The sequence below is a fragment of the Leucopleurus acutus genome, assembly GCF_964270905.1.
Source record: "Leucopleurus acutus genome assembly, chromosome: 2".
NCBI lineage: Eukaryota > Metazoa > Chordata > Mammalia > Artiodactyla > Delphinidae > Leucopleurus > Leucopleurus acutus.
In genome coordinates, this window is record NC_139143.1 from 25,132,991 (window position 1) to 25,159,728 (window position 26,738).

A 26,738-nucleotide genomic window follows, 5' to 3' on the forward strand; every position below is an offset into this window, starting at 1 on the left:
AGCAGTTTTCTACTCCTGGAAAGCCTACCCGCTATTAATGACACAAATGCTAACTAGAGGCAAAAAGTAATACTCAATAGAATTTTGGCTGGAAGAAAAGATTCCTGTCTATCAAGCTGCTATGCAGGTGGCCTAGAGAGAATTTTACTTTTCCTCCTAAAAAAGCATGACACATGGTAGGGAGGGATGAGCTCAAGTTTCTATCCCCATGAGTAGTAGTATCCTATATTTCTTCATTTTTTGTTCCCCTTTCACAAATATATTTACCTTACCAGACACTAACTTCTTTAAGCTGGTACCATTTCTTGTTTCGAGAGCCCCAGCACCCAGCTCAGTGCTTGGCACACTGCAGACACTCCAATGTTTGCCAAGGTACAGAGAGTAATAAACACTGTTGCTCATGGTTCTGCACTGTTCTCGGGGCAAGAGACAAGAGGTTGATTTCAGGACTTACTCTTCTCAGGACCAGGAAGAAGAGATGCTCAGTAGCCTACACCAAGAGAGATTTAAAAGCTACCAGAATTCCTTAAAGAAAATTCCTTAGTACATGAGGCTCACCAAATGTTTATCTTTGAGGTTATTAAAATAGCAGATGGCACTAGAACTTGTGCCATAAACCCTAGATCACTCTTATTCTTTTTGAGGATGGAGGCAACATGATAGAAGAGAAAGTATAATGGCTTCGGGAGTCACAAGACCTAATTTAAGGGATGTGTGTTTACTGATCTAAGTAAGCATCAAATGAATAAATGTGAAAACACTATATACACTTCATAATTAAGTATACAAGGGTGGGTTAATATTAACTGAGCCCATAGAAATGAACAGAGTTATACAGGTCACGTTAGTGGGAACATAAATATTCAGTCTCTCTCTGGATTGGGATTAAACGTCACAAAGTCAGCTTTAGCAAAACAGGTAATAGGTAAAAGATTTCTTGTCCTTTCCCCACCTTCCCTCTTTTACTTCTAAATTCCTACCCTTTCCTCCACCCTGCCATTCCAGCAAGATCCAATTCACATCTGTCCTTTCAAAATAAGGCCTACCTTCAAATTTTAAATCCTCTTAGCATAATTCACAGCTCAATATAGTAAACCTCCCAGAGGGACTTGATTTTTAAATCTAAAGGAATGAATTTTTAGAGTGAATTTCGGTTGCTGTTTCAGGCAGATGGGGAAGTGTTTTAGAAGCAAGGAGCGTTTACGTAGGGAGCTATTAGACTACCCAAAGTAATCTACTCGTGGTGCCAGACCAACTTCTGAAATTATTTTACTTTCACTTTAAAGCGGTTTTTCTCAGTACCCAAGGGGTTCAAATAAACTCTCTGAGACATTTTTTGGGTATAGATTTTAAATTACAAGCTTGATCTGTTACCCTCAAATACAGTTCTTAAGGAAGATTAGTTACAAATAGTTGTCAGTGCTTTCAAATGACAGAAAAAATTACATTATAGTAAAACTGGATGATTTTTTTATGCGAGAGATAACAATTTCTCTCATCACCAGATAGAATTACTCCAATTCATGCAATAAATGACAATTACATTTTTAAAAGTTGTCCTAATTTTTCTAGTTGAGATTTCATGCCTATTTTAAATCAAGACATCAATATGCTCCTGGGCTCACCTCACCCTCCCTGGGAAGTAGTGAGGACACACGTGGTTCTTCTGAGACTCAACTGGACTCCACAGAGTACCAAAGTATTATCTCAGTTCTTTCACCTCAGTGTGAAGGTTCCCAGGAAACCTTCAGTTTCAGAAGTAATGGTCTTGGTGGCCAATAGGAAAATATGACATACAGAGTTTTTAGGACTTCAACAGTGACCTAAAAAGGTGAACAGGAGGGAAACTTTGACTTATCTTCACATAAAACCGGCAGAAATCAGCATCACCAAATTTCTGTAACTAGAAATCATGAGGGTAAAACAGAAGAGGTTTGTCTCTTCTGATGGGGATGCCCCTCACTATAGACTTTGTGAATGTCTTTTACAGAACCACATAATATAGTACCATCAACATTTTACATATTTACATACAATTTGAATACAAATTCTTAAAATTTATAATAGAACATTAAAATAATCTTCTAATAAAATCAGCCTTAAGTATAAGGAATCTAGATTTCAGTATCTTGTACACTTCTAAATAAATATCTTTGATCTGTAATCCTTGAAAATATTATAGTTTATGGTGACATGATACAGACAAGTCAAACAGTATTATAAGTAAAAATAAAACATCAATTTAAAAATAAACAAGCCTAAAACCACATTGAGCTGAAATTATAGAAAATCAAAACACTAAGTATACAGTAATTAAATATCTAGCATTGGGATAACCAGATGCATGCTAAATGACACAATTTCAACTTCTATAAAAAGCCCTTTAAAAATCATAAGTCTAAATAAATAAGCAGAAACACAAAGGGAGGTACTGTACCAGCCAGTAACAACTAGAAAGAAAACTCTCTTTTTCTTTCAAATGATCCTCACAGAAAAACATGAAATAATAGTCATTTCCAGAAAACTATAGTTCATGTGTTTTGTTTCTTTTAGAATGCTGCCAATGATATAAAAAGCCAAAGCAAGGCTTCCTAATTGTTAGACCACTGCACCTTAGAAAAGGAAATTGACAGATTTAAATAAAAATCAGACATTTGCCTATTTAAGATATGATTGAATTTTCGCCTAATGACCTAATGATTAGGTCTAAATCAAGCCCATGATATGAACGCACATTCAAGCATCTGAATGTATGATCTGTTAATACTGAATTATATATGATGATTTAATTTCATTTGCCAAAGTATTAGTTTATTTTACATAAGGCCAGAATTAAAACATCTAGAGCAGGAACTAATACCTTATTTATCTTTATAGAAGGGTTCTTAGATTCTCAGAACATAATAGGTGCTCAGTAAGTATTTATTGAATCGAGATGAATCCAGCATTTATTATATCAGGAAGCACTGAATCCACGATGAAACTGGTTGCCTGACACTCAGAGGGAGCTCTTTAATTTTACCTCTAGGCCTGTGATTAATTTCTGGCTAGTTAATGAAGTTAACTGTCACAGATCTGTCACAGTTTCTTAATTCAGGGCCAAGATTTGTACCGTTCATCTGTTCCACAGTTAAGCCTTCTTGAAAGTTTTGTGGCTGCACATCTATAGTCATGTTGAAAGAATAATCTTTGTTATTCTACGTTGGGTTTTTGCTTATGATAACTGTCTGAAATACACAAGCACACACACACAAACATAATCATTTCACAAATGGAAATCTGGAGAGTGCCCAAAGCCTAAATTACATAGCTCCTAAGGTGAACTAAAAAAAGACATTGAAACTGTAAGGTAACTCTTTTTCATTACACACAAACTTATTGCGTGATGGCTGGAAGCAATGTCTTTGGACAAATGGTTATAAACCACAAGTGTCCTTAGCCATTAGCCTGACAAGGTAGCCCAAAATGGTTTGGCTCCAACACTGCCCTGTTTAATTCTGTAGCTCATTACACTAGGAAACAGTGAGGAGGAGGTGGACATGCTCTCCAAAGACCATTCCTTCCATCCACAGTGCTCAGATCAATATCTGTATCATTATGTGGATTATTCTGAGTTCCTCTGTTTTGCCAGTTAAAGCTGCTGTTTCTGATGTTTGTGGTTCCTCACTGGGGAAGGGAGGCGCATGTTACAGAACTCTTGAAATAAAAGCTATTTAGAAAGTTTCACTCTTTGATTCTCACGGCCAGCATGCCTGTCCCTCTTGAATGCTGCTAGGAGAGGTAGATCCAGTGTTTAAGTCCTGCCATTCCCTGCAGTAACTTAGTGTAATAGAAATCCATGTTGTCTGCAAAGTCTGTACAAACAGGTGACTCCGTGTCACCAAAAGTGCAGTATAATGCAGTTCCTCCCACACTAAGGAAAACCGTCACTATGCACAGCAAGACCAGTAAAATACAGGAACCACCTCCAACTTCATCTGCAAACAGGAAAACAGAGTAAGGTTAAACTGACACAAAATTAATGCCTAGTATCTGCTGTCTGCTCACTGATTAAGATAACTAGATGTTTCTAATATTAGTCCTCTATGGATAGTCACTGACAGGAAGCTAGGACACCAATGACTATACAAGGACCTATTAGTTACCATAAAGATATATACTTGTAGAGCTTGTGAATGCTAAAATTAAAACTAGCTCATTTATACAATGAATATAACCATTTCCATAAAAAAAGAAGAAAAAAATGGCAATACTTCTCTGATGTGTTCATAGCATTATTTTAGAGTACAAATTATATGTAACCTCACTATTACAGTATCTTTGGAGTTCACATCATGGGACCACCTTAAAGCAAAGTCAATTTGATATTAAACAAACAAGCAAAAATGTCTGAGTGGGATCTTGCATCTTAGTAATACTCAATTTTATCTTTCAGTGGAATAGTGAAGTTCTAGCTAGTACAGTAATTTCATTTCTTAAACAACTTTGGCAGGCTTGTTTTTAATAAAAATGTCCACATAAGTCTTTCTATATTGAAGAAAATAACTACTCTCTGTTGAAAGTCTTAATGATCACTCGTAATTAAAGAAAAATTAAAAATATTTGGAAAAGACTAAGAAGTTTTATGATCAGCATGATGAGGGTGTACCAAAACCTTCTTGGAAGGTAATCTGGCAGTATCTATTAACATTTTAAATTAATTTATCATCCAGCCTGGGGCACTTTTGACAGTGAAAGAGTGTTAAGTGAATGCAGTGCTGGGACAATAGGTATAAACAAGGAAGGACTGCCTGAGGCCAACTGGTCCATATGGTCCTGATCACCTAGCCTAGCAAATCCACTTTCAGGAATTAAGCCTACAGATCTGCACAAAACACAATAGCATATTTACAGGCATGTTCACTGCCGCAAAGTTTGTTATAACATAAAGTTGAGAATAACTTAGTTATTCTAGTTACAATGGAAGAGTTAAATAATTATGGGAGATTCATATCATGGAATACTATGCAACTGTTTTACAGAATGGAGTAAATTTAATACATTGTTCGAAGAAAGATGTCCAAGATTGATGGTTAAATTAAAAAGCCGTGACATAACAGTATATAATGAACTATTCATGTTAAAAAAAAAAGGGCACATGTGTATGTACACACATATACATGCATATATACAGAATGTGTTTTGAAAGGATGGTAAGAACTTCAATCAATACCTGGGGGAAAAGGGAGGGAGGGTTGGGAGCCTTAAACTTTCTACTTCATTATTGTCTAAGTTTTTTCATGATTAGTGTATATTACTTTTATGATTAAAAAAACAAATTTTACAGAACCCAATATAAACCAAATAGAATTTATTTGGAAGATTTTACAGTAATATGTGAATATATTCTCCCCATAAAAATTTAAACATGAAAGTATCTAAGAGTCTAAGGGACTCTTCCCTTTTATTCCTACCCAATCATGTTCCCCTCTCAACCAAGAGGTAAACACTGTTAAATATGGTGTGTATCCTTCCAGATCAAACACATGTGGTTTCAGGATTTTTATAAAAACAGGATTATGTAATTGTATTGTCCTGTGATTTACACATTTACAGTTTAATAGATTTTAATAGTTAATAGACATTAATAGATTTAATAATTTATACTTAGCATAATTTTTATACACACAAATAAAAAGGATCATATCATTCATGTTGTGTTTCTTGGGGTTTTTTTGGTTTTTGGTCAGTTCAGTATTTTTACCATCTTTTCTCTTTTTGGCATGATTCCCACCCACCCTCTTATCTTTGTTAACAATCTAGTTTATGTACTTTTCTGGGTATTTCTTCATTCTCATATATTTATATACAAACATTTAGATACAATTTATTTTAAAACATCTACTTTGTTTTAACTACATGCACTGATAGTATTTAGAGCTGTGCTGTCCAACATGGAAGCCAGGAGGCACAGGCGGCTACTGAGCACAAGTTACGTGACTTAGTGTAAGACGAGATGGCTACTAAGGGAACTAGGGACTGTCAGTTCTAAATCCTGGGTTCCCCCTACTATGTATGCAATGATTCAGTACCAGTTGGTACAAACAAAGAATTGAGCACTTTATCTGGAGAGGACTGTGATAGTTACAAGCAAGGTGCAGAGGTAAAATGAGGGGTGGGAACAGATTATTTCCAAGGTTCCTACCAGCTTTATAATTGTAAAAATTTAGAAACCTCTATTGCTATCACTTTATGTCATATTTAGAAAGGGTATCTACACGTTGACACTGTTATTTTAACAATGCAGTTGTTTTATAAACATGAAAAGCATACTGACAGGTTCTTGGCTATACTTCTACTCACTCTGATTTACCTAGACCTTAGACAAATTTAACTACTACCTTAAATATAAGCCCAGGAGGAAAAAAAAAATCAAACAATAGCAACAGTGTTAAACTGTACTCTTTTTTTTTTTTTTTTTCCGGTACGCGGATCTCTCACTGTTGTGGCCTCTCCCGTTGCGGAGCACAGGCTCCGGACGCGCAGGCTCAGCGGCCATGGCTCACGGGCCCAGCCGCTCCGCGGCATGTGGGATCTTCCCGGACCGGGGCACGAATCCGTATCCCCTGCATCGGCAGGCGGACTCTCAACCACTGCGCCACCAGGGAAGCCCTAAACTGTACTCTTGAGAGACACCTCTTTCTACAGAGTCAAGAAGAAATCACCGAAGAGAAAATATTTGTAATCCATAAATATTTTCCACATCAGTCAAGAAGGAGTATGAACTGCCACTGAAAAGAAGACAAAAATAGCAGGCTCACTAAAAAACACCAAACAAAAACTAGAAAATAAAACACGAAACAAAGAAACTGAAATAAGCTCTGAAAATTGAGGACTATCTGTGGGACAGGAAGGCAATGAGATGAATTCTGCAACTTGCTCACTTATTTGAGCAAAACAAATTGCTTAGGAATTATTTAAGAACTGATGATAGTTTGATCCTCTGTGTTTCTTTACAGAAGATAAAGCAACTAAGTCCACATATTCTTTACAAATCCTGTTACCAAACACCTTATTGTACATTAATTCATTCTTTCAGCAAACACTGATCAAATCTGTGTTAGACACAGTCTGAGCACTTTACCTTGATCTAAGCTGTCGTCTATTTCTTGGAATCTCACTCTTCGCTTAGATGGTTTCTGTTGCATCTGGGCAGGATGATCTCCTACAGTATTATTCCTCTTCTTTAATATAGAGACCAATCCTTCAGCATGAACAACCTGTCAGAGATTGTAAGCACTGTTTGTTATATTATGGCGGGACATATCAGTGATGTTTCACATGTAATGGTAAGAAGGCTAATTCAGTTCAAGGGGTATCTGAAGTCCTATTAGAGGTTTAACCAATTCCTACAGAAAAAAATCACAGTCGTCAAAATCTAACAGAATAATACTTTCGCTTGTCTTCAGATATTGCCAAATACACACATCTAAAACTCTGATTGCTCTTCTAAAGCCCTGAACTGATTCCAGGGCCAGGCAGTGTGACACAGCATGGACTGGAAATCAGGCCTAGTTTATCCTCATTTATAGCTCCGCTTCCCTGTTAAGTCATCTATAAAGTGATTCCTTATGGCCTCTCTTTGCTTAACCATTAGTCCTGGGTTTTGCTTTATAACAGAGGCTGCTTTTTTCATTCATCAGCAATTTTTAAGAAATGAACATGTGAGACTTAAAATATATTTGATACCAACTTTTAACATCAAAATGAGTGTTGTCCTCAGTTCCTCTGAGAAACTACACATTTACTAAATAATGTTCTAGTGCTCTAAATATCTTAAGGACTTCTCTTCTAGAATATCTCTTAGACCCAGTTTACTAGGGACATATTACCCTGTAGTATGCAGAGGGTGGCAAACTATGGCCACTAGGCCAAAGGTCTGCTTCCTAGTTTTGCAAATAGAATTTAATTGGAGCACAGCCAAGGTTACTTATCCACATATTGTGTATGGCTGCTACAACGACAGAATTAAGTACAGACCATAAAGTCTAAACTATTCAGTATTTGGCCCTTAGAAAAAGAAAACAAATAGAAAAAGACTTCTATTATTTCTTTGGTCCCCCTGCTACCCCCTTCTATGCTGTCTTTCCAGTTTTCACTTGGGACACCTCTCTTCTGCCTCCACCCCACCCTTTATTTAGGAACAAAGACAAAACAGAAACCCTTGCCAGTTAGGAGTTAAAAGACTCTGAGGCACAGGGAGAAAGAGAACAGAATCAGTTGGTAGAGCCAACTGGGAAGCTGGAGGCCTTACCATAGGCCCCCCTAGGCAGTAGGTTGATTCACAGAAGTTGACTTGTGAGTTGCCTGCTTGAACAAGCTGTAGGTGATGACATAGGTGGGCATTGTGGCCCTAACACTGCTGATGTCAGTGACTTGCTGGTATCCGATCACTGTAAGCTGAGGACTTCCTGTAATGTCATTTATCGGATCAATGGTATAAAATATTTAATATGACTTCCAGTTCCAGCCAGCCACCTCTGATAATGAGCTATACATAAACATTACAGATTCTATTAGTTCTTTTTATAACTCAATGCTTTTAGGGCCAAATAACTCAATATAGTCTTCTACTGGGCTTCCCTGAACATGGGTCTATAGAAACCATTATCTCAAAAAAAAAATAAGTTAGCAATTTATTCTTTTTATAGAAAATATGTATTTCAGATGATGTAGTTCTTCTGAGAAAGCTAAAATACTTTAGTGACATTAAAATGATAAGTACAAATTATGCAAAGGAATAGTTTTTCAAATCTTTCGTTAGAAAGTAACAATATTAAAGACGATCTTCATACAGCAAAGAAAAATGATTTTACAAGTACCTTGCTGAAACTGGGTACTTGAGGAAGGGAAAGAAATCCTAATAAGTTTCTAAAGAGCAAAACATGGAAAATGGAAATTAATTTTAATGAGTATATTACTACTAAAGATATATCATTGACTTTTTAAATTTTTAGTAAATGTAAAAAAAAATAGGAACTTTTCATAGATTCATTCACTATCTATTTCATTCCATAAAATAGTACATTTACTAAGAGTGAATTCACCTACCATAGGTGTTTTGAAGTTGCTTTAACTACTTAGAAAAAACAATCCTATTAAGAATAGTTACAAAGACAAGCTCCAGAGTTGCATTACTGTTAACTGTATGTCTTTATGATCTGAGTTTTGAATCTGTAAATTCAAGAGACAGACCCAATAATAAATCAAAAGACACTGCAAATATGAATAAATGGATGTTGAAAGACCAAGAGAAACTCTCAAAATCATCTGGAAAGACACAGAATGTGCTTCCAAGACCTAGAAGCTAGTCCTAGTGCAGCAGCTGTTAGGCCCCTACCTTACCTCCTGCTTGCCCTAATCTGGTGTGTTGGGCTCCAGAAGTCATACAGTTAAGGGATACAAGACTTCCCAAGTGGCCCCATCTTATTTACTATGGATGGCAATGAACTTTGGCAAATTTTTGAAAAAGGGAAGAAGTAAGAGTATGAGACATTACAGTTGTGTGGGATGAGCCAACATTTTATCTTGACACCCTCCCCACTCAACCCTTAATTCCTGGCAAAAAAATCTATCCACAGCCTTTACATGCTTTTCCTTTTTCTCTCCCACCAAGAATCTTTTGTTTCAGCAGGCCTGCTCCAGTGTCTGAAGTGAAGGAATGTGTTCTTTTCCATTATTTCCTTTCAGTCTTATTCAGGGATCTTCTCCAGGGATCTTTCTTTTTTTAACTGCCCTCTTGTCCTATAGTTTATAGGGATGGTGGGACCGAGTTTAGGCATAGGAGATGCAAGCCAAGAGGGAAACTCTTAGAAGACAGGTGGGTGCGGTCCTTTCTGTTCTGACAAGAGTTTGGGGCAAGCGTCTTAGAACCTACCCCTAGTACAGAAATTCCTACTTATCATACCAAGACAGTCAAACAAAAAGAAATGACTTTGGTAGAGTCTACCTTAATTTTATGGTAGAAGGCAAGTAAGTTAAAACAAAGTGATGGTCTTAGTCTACAGTCTCATTCAGAAGACTGCCAAGTGTTTCTAAGTAGGTTGGGAAGTTGAGTTAGGGCTCATAGAAATGTGTCTTCTCCAAACTACTCTTAAAAAACATTTCTATGCCTTTTAATTTTTTAACATAATGTCAATATTAAAAGGTTAAGAAACTTTAAACCTCAAAAAATAAAGCTTTAAAAACTAAATTTAGGGAATTCCCCGGCAGTCTAGTGGTTAGGACTCCACGCTCTCACTGCTATGGGCCTGGGTTCAATTCCTGTTCAGGGAACTAAGATCCCACAAGCCGCATGGTGCGGCCAAAAAAAACGTTAAAAAAAAACCAAACTAAATTTAGTTTCCCACTTCAATTACCAAATTCCTTTCCTACCAAAACAAAGTATACCAAGCCTTTACACTGAGAACAAAAAGACTGTCTAAGCTGTAATTAGTGTAATTGTTACTGGTGGTACTCTGTGAATAAGTGCAGAATTAAAACAAATAATGAAACATCCATCCGACCTAGCCCTGTATATTTATAAATAAATAGCTCTTCTGCACTTCCCCCTCAAACAGCAATGATCATCTTAAATAGCATTTTAATAATGAACTGTTTGTAAAAAACAAAATTATTCTGCAACTCTGCTGGCACATTCAGAGAGGCCTTGCTGTTAGATCTGCCTCCTCAAATTAAAGGAGAAAATAGATACCAAATAATATTCTTTTACTGATCAAGGCTTTACTCAACCCAGAAGCTCAAGGTTGGTAAATTTTGCTTGGTTTCCAGATAACTTGAGAAATAACATTCATAAATCATATTAGTATATTATAAACAGCTTAAATGCCAGCAATTTCACTGTAGAGAATGAAATTCCGGTCATTCAGTGTCAAATTTTCTAGTACTGTTCTTCACTGAAGGAACAAGTCATGGTTCTCTGCCTGGTCCTTTAGATTTGGGCTCCATAATAAGAACTATGATTTAGTGAACCTGCACTTTATGTAAAGACCTTTACATAATATTTCATACTTAATCTTTTTTTTTTTTCATACTTAATCTTTACAACTCTATTATACAGGCATTACCAGTCCTATTTTACAGATGAAGAGGCCAAGCTGAGAAAGCTTAAATAACCTGCTTACATTTGTAGCACCAGTTATGGGCAGAGTTGAATACTAACTCAAGATTAAACCTCTTGCCATTTCCCTAATGTGAAAAGATCTTATTTTCTATGAGTATTAAAATTTTGCTTAGTGTCATTTGTTATAATACATATTACAATTCAAATTAGATGAACAGAACTTTCAAATAAACCTAATAAGTTTCTTTTGTCTTTCCAAAACACTTTATAGCAATAAATCCTTATCTTATACATCACCTGAATTAAGAGATACTTAAACTAATGGCTAAAACCGTCAGTCTAGAGACACTGTGGAGGAGAAGGTTAGATGAAAAATCCTTTGTGTCATTCAATAATCCGAAAGTACATTAATGTCATGGCTACTACTACAGCAAATTAATATAACAAGTCACAGCAGGAGCAAGAGGAGGCAGCTAAATGGAGGAAATCTGTCTTCTAGAAATAACATGACGGTGCTCTCTGGCACTACAATGCTGCATCTTAGAACAAGACAACATGGAGAGTAAAAAACAAATGATGATGAAGTACATTGATATTGAATTTTTCAAAGATTAATTTAAAAAGGAAAAAAGGGCGCATGCGTGGTCCTACCACAATGTCGGCGCCTAGTCCATAGTGAGGGTGACAAGAAGTTAGTTTTCTTAGGACCAAGGAGGCAACCTTGCACCTGCAGGAAGACTTGTTGCCCCACCCATAGGGAGGAATAAGCTTCCTGTTACGGCTGCAACTGCTAAGAAGCCGGCCTTGCTGCGGTTTCTCCCAGACATTTTATAGATACCGTGTGGCTGACAGGGTCTTGGTGCTCCAGTCCGGTGTCAGGCCTGACCCTCTGAGGTGGGAGAGCCGAGTTCAGGATATTCGTCCACCAGAGACCTCCTGGCTCCATGTATAATAAAACAGCAAAAGCTCTCCCAGAGATCTCCACCTCAACGCTAAGACCCAGATGCACTCAACGACAGCAAGCTACAGTGCTGGACATCCTATGCCAAAAAACTAGCAATACAGGAACACAACCCCACCCATTAACAGAGAGGCTACCTAAAATCATAATAAGGTCAGAGGCACCCCAAAACACACCACTGGATGCGATCCTGCCCACCAGAAAGACAAGATTCAGCCATATCCACCAGAACACAGGTACCAGTCCCCTCCACCAGGTAGCCTACACAACCCACTGAACCAACCTTAGCCACTGGGGGAGACACCAAAAACAACGGGAACTATGAACCTGCAGCCTGCAGAAAGGAGACCCCAAACACAGTAAGATAAGCAAAATGAGAAGACAGATAAACACAGCAGATGAAGGAGCAAGGTAAAAACCCACCAGACCAAATAAATGAAGAGGAAATAGGCAGTCTACCTGAAAGAGAATTCAGAGTAATGATGGTAAAGATGATCCAAAATCTCATTACAAGAAATGTTTAACAAGGACCTAAAAGAAGTAAAGAGCAAACAAACAATGATGAACAACACAATAACTAAAATTAAAAATTCTCTAGAAGGACACAATAGTAGAATAACTGAGGCAGAAGAACGGATAAAGTGACCTGGAAGATAAAACAGTGGAAAGAACTACTGCAGAGCAGAATAAAGAAAAAAGAATGAAAAGAACTGAGGACAGCCTTAGAGACCCCTGGGACAACATTAAACGCACCAATATTTGAATTATAGGGGTCCCAGAAAAAGAGAGAAAGAGAGGGACTGAGAAAATATTTGAAGAGATAATAGTTGAAAACTTCCCTAATATGGGAAAGGAAATAGTCAAGTCCAGGAAGCGCAGAGAGTCCCATAAAGGATAAATACAAGGAGAAACACTCCAAGACACATATTAATCACACTATCAAAAAATAAATACGAAGAAAAAAATATTAAAATAAGCAAGGGAAAAACAACAAATAACACACAAGGGAATCCCCATAAGGTTAACAGCTGATCTTTCAGCAGGAACTCTGCAAGCCAGAAGGGAGTGGCAGGACATATTTAAAGTGATGAAGGGGTAAAACCTACAACCAAGATTACTCTACCCAGCAAGGATCTCATTCAGATTTGTTGGAGAAATTAAAACCTTTACAGACAAGCAAAGCTGAGAGAGTTCAGCACCACCAAACCAGTTTTACAACAAATGCTAAAGGAACTTCTCTAGGCAAGAAACACAAGAGAAGGAAAAGACCTACAATAACAAACCCCAAACAATTAAGAAAATGGGAATAGGAACATATATATCAATAACTACCTTAAATGTAAATGGACTGAATGCTCCCACCAAAAGACACAGACTGGCTGGATACAAAAACAAGACCCATATATATGCTGTCGACAAGAGACCCACTTCAGACCTAGGGACACATACAGACTGAAAGTGAGGGGATGGAAAAAGATATTCCATGCAAATGGAAATCAAAAGAAAGCTCGAGTAGCAATATTCATATCAGATAAAATAGACATTAAAATAAAGAATGTTACAAGAGACAAGGAAGGACACTACATAATGATCAAGGGATCAATCCAAGAAGACGATACAACAACACCCAACATAGGAGCACCTCAATACATAAGGCAACTGCTAACAGCTATAAAAGAGGAAATCAACAGTAACACAATAATAGTGGGGGACTTTGACACCTCACTTACACCAATGGACAAATTATCCAAACAGAAAATTAACAAGGAAACACAAGCTTTAAATGACACAATAGACCAGATAGATTTAATTGATATTTATAGGACATTCCATCCAAAAACAGCAGATTACACTTTCTTCTCAAGAAATCATATCAAGCGTATTTTCTGACCACAACACTATGAGATTAGAAACCAAGTACAGGGAAAAAAACGTAAAAAACAGAAAAACATGCAGGCTAAGCAATACGTTACTAAATAATCAAGAGATCACTGAAGAAATCAAAGAAGAAATCAAAAAATGCCTAGAGACAAAGGACAATGCAACACGACAATCCAGAACCTACGGGATGCAGCAAAAGCAGTTCTAAGAGGGAAGTTTATAGGTACACAAGCCAACCTCAAGAAACAAGAAACATCTCAAATAAACAATCTAACCTTACACCTAAAGGAACTAGAGAAAGAAGAAGAAACAAAACCCAAAGTCAGCAGAAGGAAAGAAATCATAAAGATCAGAGCAGAAATAAATGAAATAGAAACAAAGAAAACAATAACAGAAATCAATAAAACTAAAAGCTGGTTCTTTGAGAAGATAAACAAAATTGATAACCCATTAGCCAGACTCATCAAGATAAACAGGGAGAAGACTCAAATCAATAAAATTAGAAATGAAAAAGAAGTTACAACAGACACCACAGGAATACAAAGCATCCTAAGAGAGCACTACAAGCAACTCTATGCCAATAAATCGACAACCTGGAAGAAATGGACAAATTCTTAGAGAGGTATAACCTTCCAAGACTGAACCAGGAGGAAATAGAAAATATGAACAGACCAATCACAAGTAATAAAATTAAAACTGTGATTAAAAATCTACAAACAAACAAAACTCCAGGAGCAGATGGCTTCACAGGTGAATTCTATCAAACATTTAGAGAAGAGCTAACACCCAACCTTCTCAAACTGTTCCAAAAAATTGCAAAGGAAGGAACACTCCCAAACTCATTCTATGAGGCCACCATCACCCTGATAGCAAAACCAGACAGAGATACTATGGAAAAAGAAAACTACAGACCAATATCACTGATGAATATAGATGCAAAAATCCTCAACATAATACTAGGAAACACAATTCAACAATGCATTAAAAGGATCATACACCATGATCAAGTGGGATTTATCCAGGGATGCAAGATTCCTCAATATAAGCAAATCAATCAATGTGATACACCATATTAACAAACTGAAGAATAAAAGCCATATGATCATCTCAACAGATGCAGAAAAAGCTTCTGACAAAATTCAACACCTATTTATGATAAAAACTCTCCAGAAAGTGGGCATAGAGGGAACCTACCTCAACGTAATAAAGGCTGTATACGACAACCCCACAGCCAACATCATTCTCAATGGTGAAAAACTGAAAGCATTTCCTCTAAGATCAGGAATAAGACAAGGATGTCCACTCTCACCACTATTATTCAACATAGCTTTGGAAGTCCTAGCCACGGCAATCAGAGAAGAAAAAGAAATAAAAGGAATACAAATTGGAAAAGAAGAAGTAAAACTGTCACTGTTTGCAGATGACATGACACTGTACATAGAGAATCCTAAAGATGCCAGCAGAAAACTATTAGAGCTAATCAATGAATTTGGTAAAGTTTCAGGATACAAAATTAATGTACAGAAATCTCTTGCATTCCTATAGACTAATGATGAGAAATCTGAAAGAGAAATTAGTAACAATTAAGAAATTATTAATTAAGAAATTAATAACAACAAAAAGAATAAAATACCTAGGAATAAACCTACTTAGGGAGACAAAAGACCTGTATGCAGAAAACTATATGACACTGATGAAAGAAATTAAAGATGATATCAACAGATGGAGAGATATACCATGCTCTTGGATTGGAAGAATCAACATTGTGAAATGAGTATACTACCCATAGCAATCTACAGATTCAGTGCAATCCCTATCAAATTATCAATGGCATTTTTTACAGAACTAGAACAAACAATCTGAAAATTTGTATGGAGACACAAAAGACCCCAAATAGCCAAAGCAGTTTTGAGGGAAAAAAACGGAGCTGGAGGAATCAGACTCCCTGACTTCAGACTATACTACAAAGCTACAGTAATCAAGGCAATATGGTACTGGCACAAAAACAGAAATATAGATCAATGGAACAAGATAGAAAGCACAGAGATAAACCCACGCACCTGTGGTCAACTAATCTATGACAAAGGAGGCAAGGAAATACAATGGAGAAAAGACTGTCTCTTCAATAAGTGGTGCTGGGAAAACTGGACAGCTACATGTGAAAGAATAAAATTAGAACACTCCCTAACACCATACACAAAAATAAACTCAAAATGTATTAGAGACCTAAATGTAAGACCGGACACTATAAAACTCTTAGAGGAAAACATAGGAAGAACACTCTTTGATATAAATCACAGCAAGATTTTTTTTGATTGACCTCTGGTGGTCCAAATGGGACCTAATGAAACTTAAAAGCTTTTGCACAGCAAAGAAAACCATAAACAAGACAAAAAAGCAACCCTCAGAATGGGAGAAAATATTTGCAAACGAATCAATGGACAAAGGATTAATCTCCAAAATATATAAACAGCTAATGCAGCTCAATATTAAAAAAACAAACAACCCAATCCAAAAATGGGCAGAAGACCTAAATAGACATTTCTCCAAATAAGACATACAGATGGCCAAGGAGCACATGTAAAGCTGCTCAACATCACTAATTATTAGAGAAATGCAAATCAAAACTATAATGAGGTATCACCTCACACCAGTCAGAATGGCCATCATCAAAAAATCTACAAACAATAAATGCTGGAGAGGGTGTGGAGAAAAGGGAACCCTTATGCATTGTTGTTGGGAAGTAAACTGATACAGCCACTATGGAGAACAGAACGGAGGTTCCTTAAAAAATTAAAAATAGAACTATCATATGACCCAGCAATCCCACTACTGGGCATATACCCAGAGGAAACCATAATTCAAAAAGACACATGCACTCCAATGTTCACTGAAGCACTGTTTACAAATAGCCAGGTCACGGAAGCAACCTAAATGCCCCTCAACAGACGAATGGATAGGGAAGATTTGGTAAATATATACAATGGAATATTACTCAGCCATGAAAAGGAACGAAATTGGGTCGTTTGTAGAGATGTGGATGGATCTAGAGACTGTCATACAGAGTGAGGTAAGTCAGAAAGGGAAAGACAAATATCGTATATTAATGCAAGTATGTGGAACCTAGAAAAATGATAGAGATGAACCAGTTTGCAGAGCAGAAATTGAGACACAGACGTAGGGGAGAAATGTATGGACACCAAGGTGGGAAGGTGCCGGGGGGTTGGGGGTGGTGGTGTGATGAATTCGGAGATTGGGATTGACATGTATACACCGATGTGTATAAAATGGATGACTAATAAGAACCTGCTGTATAAAAAAATAAAATATAAATAAAAAATAAATTAAAAAAGGGATCATGATCTGTGGTGTTTATCCCAGGAATGGAAGGATTCTTCAATATATGCAAATCGATGTGATAAACCATATTAACAAATTGAAGGTGGAAAACCATATGATCATCTCAATAGATGCAGAAAAAGCTTCTGACAAAATTCAACACCCATTTATGATAAAAACCCTCCAGAAAGTAGGCATAGAGGGAACTTACCTCAACATAATAAAGGCCATACATGACAAACCCACAGCCAACATTGTTCTCAATGGTGAAAAACTGAAACAATTTCCTCTAAGATCAGGAACGAGACAAGGTTGTCCACTCTCACCACCACTATTCAACATAGTTTTGAAAGTTTTAACCACAGGGATCAGAGAAGAAAAAGAAATAAAAGGAATCCAAATTGCAAAAGAAGTAAAGCTGTCACTGTTTGCAGATGACATGATACTATACATAGAGAGTCCTACATATGCTACCAAAAACTACTAGGACTAATCAATGAATTTGGTAAAGTAGAAAGATACAAAATAAATGCACAGAAATCTCTTGCATTTCTATACACTAATAATGAAAAATCTGAAAGAGAAATTAAGGAAACACTCCCATTTACCATTGCCACAAAAAGATAAAAATCCCTAGGAATAAACCTACCTAAAGAGACAAAAGACCTGTATGCAGAAAACTATAAGATACTGATTAAAGAAATTAAAGATGATACAAAGATGGAGAGATATACCATGTTCCTGGATTGGAAGAATCAACCTTGTGAAAATGATTATACTACCCAAAGCAATTCACAGATTCAATGCAATCCCTATCAAACTACCAGTGTCATTTTTCATAGAACTAGAACAAAAATATTAACAATTTGTATGGAAACACAAAAGACCCCAAATAGTAAAAGTGATCTTGAGAAAGAAAAATGGAGCTGGAAGAATTAGGTTCCCGGACTTCAGTCCAGACTACAAAGCTACAGTAATCAAGACAGTATGGTACTGGCACAAAAACAGAAATATAGATCAATGGAACAGGATAGGAAGCCCAGAGATAAACCCACGCACATATGGTCACCTTCTTTTTGATAAAGGAGGCAAGAAGATACAATGGAGAAAAGTCGGCCTCTTCAATAAGTGTTGCTGGGAAAACTGGACAGCTACTTGGAAAAGAATGAAATTAGAGCACTCCCTAACACCATACACAAAAATAAACTCAAAATGGATTAAAGAACTGAATGTAAGGCCAGACACTATAAAACTCTTAGAGGAAAACATAGGCAGAACACTCTATGACATAAATCACAGCAAGATCCTTTTTGACCCACCTCCTAGACAAATGGAAATAAAAACAAAAATAAACAAATGGGACATAATACAACTTAAAAGTTTTTGCACAGCAAAGGAAACCATATAACAAGATGAAAAGACAACCCTTAGAATGGGAGAAAATATTTGCAAATGAAGCAACGGACAAAGGATTAATCTCCAAAATTTACAAGCAGCTCATGCAGCTCAGCTCAATATCAAAAAAAAAAAACCCAACCCAATCCAAAAATGGGCAGAAGACCTAAATAGACATTTCTCCAAAGAAGATATACAGATTGCCAACAAACACATGAAAGAATGCTCAACATCACTAATCATTAGAGAAATGCAAATCAAAACTACAATGAGGTATCACCTCACACCAGTCAGAATGGCCATCTTCAAAAAATCTACAAACAATAAATGCTGGAGAGGGTGTGGAGAAAGGGGAACCCTCTTGCACTGTTTGTGGGAATGTAAATTGACACAGCCACTGTGGAGAACAGTATGGAGGTTCCTTAAAAAACTAAAAATAGAACTACCGTATGACCCAGGAATCCCACTACTGGGCATATACCTTGAGAAAACCATAATTCAAAAAGAGTCATGTACCACAATGTTCACTGCAGCTCTATTTACAATAGCCAAGGCATGGAAGCAACCTAAGTGTCTATTGACAGATGAATGGCTAAAGAAGATGTGGCACATACATACAATGGAATATTACTCAGCCATAAGAAGGAATGAAATTGAGTTATTTGTAGTGAGGTGGATGGACCTAGAGACTGTCATACAGAGTGAAGTAAGTCAGAAAGAGAAAAACAAATACCATATGTTAACACATATATATGGAATCTAAAGAAAAAAAATGGTTCTGAAGAAACTAGGGGCAGGACAGGAATAAGGACGCAGACGTAGCGAATGGACTTGAGGACATGAGGAGGGGGAAGGGTAAGCTGCGACAAAGTGAGAGAGTGGCATGGACATATATACACTACCAAACGTAAAATAGATAGCTAGTGGGAAGCAGCTGCATAGCTGCTGGGAGATCAGCTCGGTGCTTTGTGACCACCTAGAGGGGTGGGATAGGGAGGGTGGGAGGGAGGGGATATGGGGATATATGTATATGTATAGCTGATTCACTTTGTTACAAAGCAGAAACTAACACACCATTGTAAAGCAATTATACTCTAATAAAGGTGTTAAAGATAAATAAAAAGGAAAAAAGTTTTTTAAAATAAAAATATGAGTTTTATAATGTACCTAAGTCTCTAGATTAGGTACTATCTCATGTTTTTGTAACTAGCTTTTATTTGCTTAAAGGGACAATTTAATAAGTATAAAATAGGAAAAGAAAATGGTAAGAATATCAAGATAGTAACCCACTTTTTAAGCCCCAGTAAATCATTTAGATAGGTAGATTCTAAAACAGAACTCCTGATTCTCTTCCTCTCAGAACTGCTCCTTACCACCCTACCTCATATCTAATCCATTAGCAAATCCTTTTAGTTCTTCCTTCAAAAATATATCTTCACCACATCCATCACTACTGAGTCCTTCATTATATGTCATCTGAATAATTGCAATAACTGGATTGGTTGCCTTTCTTTGGCCCCTACCTGCAGTTTGCTAGTCTCCATAGAGCAGGCAGGAAACAAATCAAGTCACATCTTCTGTTCAAAATCCATTTCAAACTTCTAGCACCATTTAAATTGAATTCCAGTTCCTCACCCTGGTCTATGAGGCCCTACAGGAACCAGCTCCAGCTTGCCTTCTCCACCTGGACTTCCTACTGTCCTTCTCCTGTTCACTGTGCTCCAGATGTGCTGGCCCTCCTGCTGGCCCTCCCATTGCCTTCCCCTACACCCTGGTTAATAGAGCCTGTTCCTCCATCCTACCCACCACTTCAGTCTCTCTACACCCCTCCACCCTGCTCAGATTTCTTCAGAGCCACTACCAATATATGAAACTGTACTGTTTGTTGTCTCTCCCTCTGAAGAGTAAGTGTGACGAGAGCAGGTACTTGATCTGTGTTCACGGGTGCCTCCTTAGTTTCTGCAATACAGTAGGTGCTCAAGAAATGTGCCAAAGAGCAAATATATAGATGAGCAATTTATATAAAGACAGCACCTAGCCTATACTTATTTGAATAACATAGCTATTTCCCTTAAAATAATCAAATCTGTCCTTAAAGGTAATTTATTTTTCTAAGTGAACTAGGTCAAAAAAAAAAAAAAAAAAGAAAAAGAAAAAAGGGGGAGGCGAGGAGGAAGCCTTACTGTGTATAGGTGGCTGTGTTGGCTCTGTAGAGAATACAAGAAGGTATTCAACAAGATCCCTGCGCTTAAGGAGTCTGCAATTTAGTGTCCAATGCAATGCGCCCACGCATGTGTGTGTCCTATAATAACAAGGGAATATTACAGGTAGACAGGACTTTAGGAGGAATGGTGTTCAAGCCCCCCCTCATTATGGACTTCAGTGATCAAGAAATAATGGCAGCAGCTAGCATTTATTGAGCATGGACCATGGCAGGCACTGTGCCTTGCACTCTATGTGCTAAAAAGTCACGAACTAGATCTTGAGGGTTGAGAAGAAATAATATGTGGAAAAGAGTTCATCACCTGTGACAGAAGGTAAAGATCAGAGGTGACAATATGTGAGGTGTATCCGGAAGGCAGCATGGAGGCCAGGCTGATCACAGTATAGGTTAAGAACAAAGGAACGGCAGGAGATGGTGTTGGAAAGGTAAAGTGGGCCAGATTACCAACTGTCCTGAATAACAAGCCACTTAGTACAGCCTTCATCCTGGAGCCAAATGGAGTCGTGGGAAGAGACTGACAAGCAAAAATTATTTTATAGCAGAGGTTTAAATTAACAGTCTATGTGTTAGACCCAGACCCTCAGGTGTGTTTGGTTTCATCTACAGTATTTCAAAAAGTTATTCAGCCTTCTAGACAAGGCATGGGAACATTCTATTCTCCCTATCACCTATAACTAAATCATTTCATCTACTACTACTATTGTCTGACTGGCCCCTTTGGGTATCAGTTTGAGATCCTAAGTTTATACAGTGCTAATGTAAGACCATTTGGAGAGGAAAATGAGGAATGGGGAAACTTATTAAGTAGCTATTGCAAAAGCCCAGGAAGAGGCAGTAAAGATATAAATTGAAAGAATGATTTAAATGGAAAAGAAAAGGAGCTGGGTGCAAGAGACATGACAAATAAGAGAAGCATTCATTAATTAGAAAATTTAGAGGGCAGGATGAAAAAGAAAGGCAAAGACGAGACCATCTGGCACAAAGAAAAGATAGGTAATCCCTGGATAATCCTTTGGGGTTCATTTAGACACTTACATAAGTCCTGGGTCAAACATTTTCCATAAACCCATGAACCTTCTTATGTTATTGGAAGACTATATTTCCTCTTTTGTGAGGAAGCTGGACTTCCCCTGCTCCCCTTAAAAGAGCCATTCAAGAACACCATGATTGCTGTTTCTAAGACCCTCCTTTGTCTAAGATCCAAAGACCAGCTAACTATATGATTTCATAAAATCCTACTGCTTAGTCCCAGCCTCCCCTCTTAACTTGGTAAGAGAATCCCACAGTGGCTAGTCTTAATGTAACTTAAATTTCCTGATCTTGGCCAAGAGACAGAGATGAATATTGCATAGAAGTCACTTAGATTAGACAGCTTCTCTGAAGACAAACTCAAAACCAATTTTGGGCTCTCATCTTTCTCCCCATCACAAAGTTCTAGGTTATGTCCTCCCCTATTGTGTTTCTTGTGAGACAGGTAGACCTGAAGATATCTAAGTAAATGTTGCCAATAAAGACAGAGGGGGTAGGGAACATATTTTGCCCTCTTTCAGATTGAAAGCTTTTTAAAGACCCAAGCAGTAGTAAAGTGGCTTCTTCTCCAGCTATCACATTAGGATATTATTTCTAAAAACAAAAGTCACTTGAATCTGAAGCATTTAAAATAGTTTTCTGAACATATGACATCTCTGCAAACAGATCACACACACATATGTTAAATGAAGAAAAATGAATGGTTTATTTCCATATGGCACATCATGTTGCTAAAATCTGCTCACAAAGGGACCTCGGAATTACATACTATGACTATTTTCAATGTGAATAGATTACTTTTTGTAAAATTTACCCAATACTTGACCTGTTACTTATTTAGAAAACAAAACAACTCCTTCACCCCCACACATGTAACAAACAGCCTACTGTATGCTGAGTGGACTTTTATTACCAATATGAGGTTGGATCCTAATGCCAACTTGAACTTGTATAACATATTTCCTCTCTAAGGTTTTGATGCTAGGAACAGCTAAAGAGTTTAAAGAGAAGACAGTGTAACCCTCCCAGGTTCCAGAACACAGCAAGTCAATGATTTATTAGCATTACTAGGTTCCTGGGTAAAAGGGGTTTGGATTCTGACATTAAAATAAAGTCAGGGGGTTCCCTGGTGGCGCATTGGTTGAGAGTCTGCCTGCTGATGCAGGGGACACGGGTTCGTGCCCCGGTCCAGGAGGATCCCACGTGCCGTGGAGCGGCTGGGCCCATCAGCCATGGCCGCTGAGCCTGCGCGTCCGGAGCCTGTGCTCCAAAACAGGAGAGGCCACAACAGTAGAGGCCCCTGTACCGCAAAAAATAAAATTAAAAAAAAAATAATGTCAGTATATTATGGGTTTTGGGATAAAATTACATCTTTTTCTAAAAACTGGGATACTCAAATTCAGCAAACAGGTAACACTTGCCACCAGACAACTGTTAGACTGAGGCTTCATACATACAGCATCCTTCTCTGAATTTTTAATCACTGCAACTGTAATATCATGGCACTCGCACAGAAGTTACTCATATAAAAATTACTTAATGAGAGGATAAATAAGTGAATCTCTCTAACTTGCTGACACTCTACATGTGATAAACTTTTTTTCTTAAAAAATCTATGAAATGGGGACTTCCCTGGTGGCACAGTGGTTAAGAATCCGCCTGCCAATGCAGGGGACATGGGTTCGAGCCCTGGTCCGGGAAGATCCCACATGCCGCGGAGCAACTAAGCCCGTGCGCCACAACTACTGAGCCTGCGTGCTGCAACTGCTGAAGCCCATGCTCCTAGAGCCCGTGCTCCGCAACAGTAGAAGCCACTGCAATGAGAAGCCCACGCACTGCAACTAGAGAAGCCTGTGCGCAGCAACAAAGACCCAACCCAGCCATAAACAAATAAATAAATAAAATATTAAAAAAACAAAACTCTATGAAATGAGCATAAATGTTTTTGATGCTTTTGTAAAACAGTAGAGATTATACTTTTGATGACAGTATGTCACCTTTTTTACATAAGAAAGAACACCAATGCTTCAGATATTAAGCTATCGTTTTACTTAGCAAAATTACTCTGGTTTTGGAAAAGCTTCCAAAACCTAGAAAAGTTCATTGATACGTCTTTTTTTTTTTTGGCCATGCCATGCAGCATGTGGGATCTTAGTTCCCCGACTAGGGGTCAAATCCGTGCCCCCTGAAGTGGAAGCCCAGAGTTTTAACCACTGGACTGCCAGGGACGTCCCCCACATGTCTCTACATTAATGAATTAAATTAGTGTACATATTTTCAGTTCTCTATGAGATTCTATACAAAAACTTCACTTTATGTGATGAAGTTAATTGTTTAAGAAAAAACACAACAGACACTTCCACCGTGCTGGTAATGGTTATCAAGGCCAAGTTCCACTGAAGCCAGAGCTGAGCAATGCAGAAATGACAAGAAAATGAAAGCAGAGATACAAGAAAAAAGGGGAAAACTGGCAATGAGAGAACGTACTATTATATTCTACCATAAACACAGTGGTAGAAAGAGTGAAAAGCCAGTAAGGAAATCTGTAAGGGGCAGAGTCACTCACAGGAAGAAATGATAGATTTGGGAGAGAAGGACTCACAGGATAGCACAGTGATGTGGAGAAAAGCAGGCTCACAAGCCTCAGTGGTTCCTGAGGGCAGGAAAAATATTATTCGTGAACATTATTTAGTTATTAAGAAATTATGTTCTGTATCCTATATTCACAAAAGTATGCACAAATGTGGCAGCGGAGAGTCCCCAAATGCCAAGAACTTCATCTGACTCCTCACTTATCCTCAGCACCTGACACATGAAGATATCCCTAATACAATTACATTGAAAGCACGAAATAAACAGTGTTTGGATTAAAAAGAAGTTTGTACTTATAAGCAAAGCCACTGTTACCTGGACATTTTACTTAGCTCAAAACTTCATTCTTAGGGTACTAAGGAAGTAGTAAGCATAGTGATTTCCAGTTTTGAAATTTTAAAAACTTTTCCTGACACAGGCAGATTCTATTAAAGGTATATTTTTCAGAATGGAGAAGGAAGTATTCAGAAACAATCTGTTTAGCATTATCATAGGAAAGTAAACTAGTTTTGTTAGTCATATGTAGCTTTGGGGGTTTTTAAAACAGTATAACTTAACAGACCAATAGATTTTTAGGAAAGGGGACCATCATGTATAAAAAGTAACTTCACAGGAAAGACAAGTTTAAAATGTTCATACATATAATTTCCACCTCTAGCTAGGTGTTATCTACAGGAAAAACCGACATTACGAGTTTGAGGAAGGACTATTCCATTTAGTTGTAGTACAATGTTAATTTAACAGTAATTCTACACCACAAATGTCCTTTAAGGCAGGGAGACTCAACAGGAGTACTCTGGTTCTTCTTCACAGTTTATACTTAAAAAAGTAAAGTTAGACCATACATAAGGTCAGCTTGATTCAACTTGAAAATAAGCAGTCAGATAATGGTAACTTTTTGGTATTACAGCTAGATTTGAATATGGTTGTGACTTCTGCCTTGATAATTCCCTGTACCAGAGGTCTGATGAAAATAAAAAAGAGAAGGTCCAGTGTTATACTATTAGCTGTATTAAAAAAATTTTTTTTTACTATTCTTAAAAATTATGGTTTAAAAATATGTATATATATATAAAACAGAAAACTCTCATTTAAACCATTTTTAGGTGTACTATTCAGTGGCATTAATTACATTCATAATGTTGTATAACCACAAGCAAAACTACTTCTAAAAGTTTCATCACCCCAAACAGAAACTCTGTACTCATTAAGCACTACTAAATAATTTTAAGAAAAAATTAAGAAGAAAAGTCAGTTTATGGAAGATTGACTATAAATGGCAATAAAAAGATCTAGTTAAAATAAAAGAATGACTATTTTATCTAAGTTTGTCAAGAAAAAAATTCAGAATAAAAATCATAGTTGATGGAGAATTGACTATAAATAGCAATAAAGGAAGCTAGTCGTAACAGTAATCATCTTAGAAAGCTTCCACAGGGTTCCATTTTCATATGTATTCTGTTGTCTATTTTGTCTTTGTTACATTTCCATTTTCTACTTGATGGGTTTTTTTTTCCAGTGATAATGCAGAATTAGAAAACAATGGACATAAATTAAATTAAAAGCTTATTTGGAAAAAAATATAAGATGAAGAAGAAGAAAAGTAATTAGCAACCTAATTCTCAGAGAAGTAAACAGAATTAGAGAGTTAGATAGTAACTCCATAAGGCTGATAACTGGTGGAGTCAGTATTTGAACTAAGGCTCTCCAGACTCTGCTCCTTCCACTATGTCAGGCTGCCTTCCTGAGGCGCTATAGTTTTGGTATGGCTTTATTTTTCCCCCCTGAACTTTAAAAAATTGTATTATCAAACAAAGGAGGATGGTCATCTTGATATTCTCTCCTGCCCCCTTTTTTGGATTTTGACTAGCTTAATTACTAATTAAGTAATTAACTAATTAAGTAATTAACTACTTAATTACTAATTACTAATTAGTAATTACTTAATTACTGCCTGTTTAGAGAAACTTTAAAACTTTGAATTATTTGTAATATTTGACTTAGTCAAGCAGTAAGTATTAAGTTTGTTCAAACCTAGAGCTTATAAATCCATTCAGTATCTCCTACTCTTGTTGTATTTTAAAATGTTTCCTTCATTCTATTATACTGTTTTAAAGAATCTTAAAATACATTAATAATAAGAAGAAACAGTGAGTATATATTTTATCTTCTAGATGTATGAGAAGAAAAATAAGATTTCCTTACAAGAATGTAAC

At 37.0% G+C, this 26,738-nt stretch overlaps 1 protein-coding gene across 1 annotated transcript in view; it reads right to left on the reverse strand.

The window, feature by feature from the left end:
* Positions 1 to 1,348: 1,348 nt before the first annotated feature.
* The window catches only part of CNST (consortin, connexin sorting protein), a 115,658-nt gene continuing 90,268 nt past the window's right edge, over positions 1,349 to 26,738 (reverse strand). The window contains exons 10-11 of the mRNA XM_082833474.1: positions 7,124 to 7,259; positions 1,349 to 3,977 (exon numbers count right to left, since the gene is read on the reverse strand). Coding sequence (XP_082689600.1) covers positions 3,772 to 3,977; positions 7,124 to 7,259 — 342 coding nt within the window. The 3' untranslated portion in view covers positions 1,349 to 3,771. The remainder of the gene's footprint in view (positions 3,978 to 7,123; positions 7,260 to 26,738) is intronic.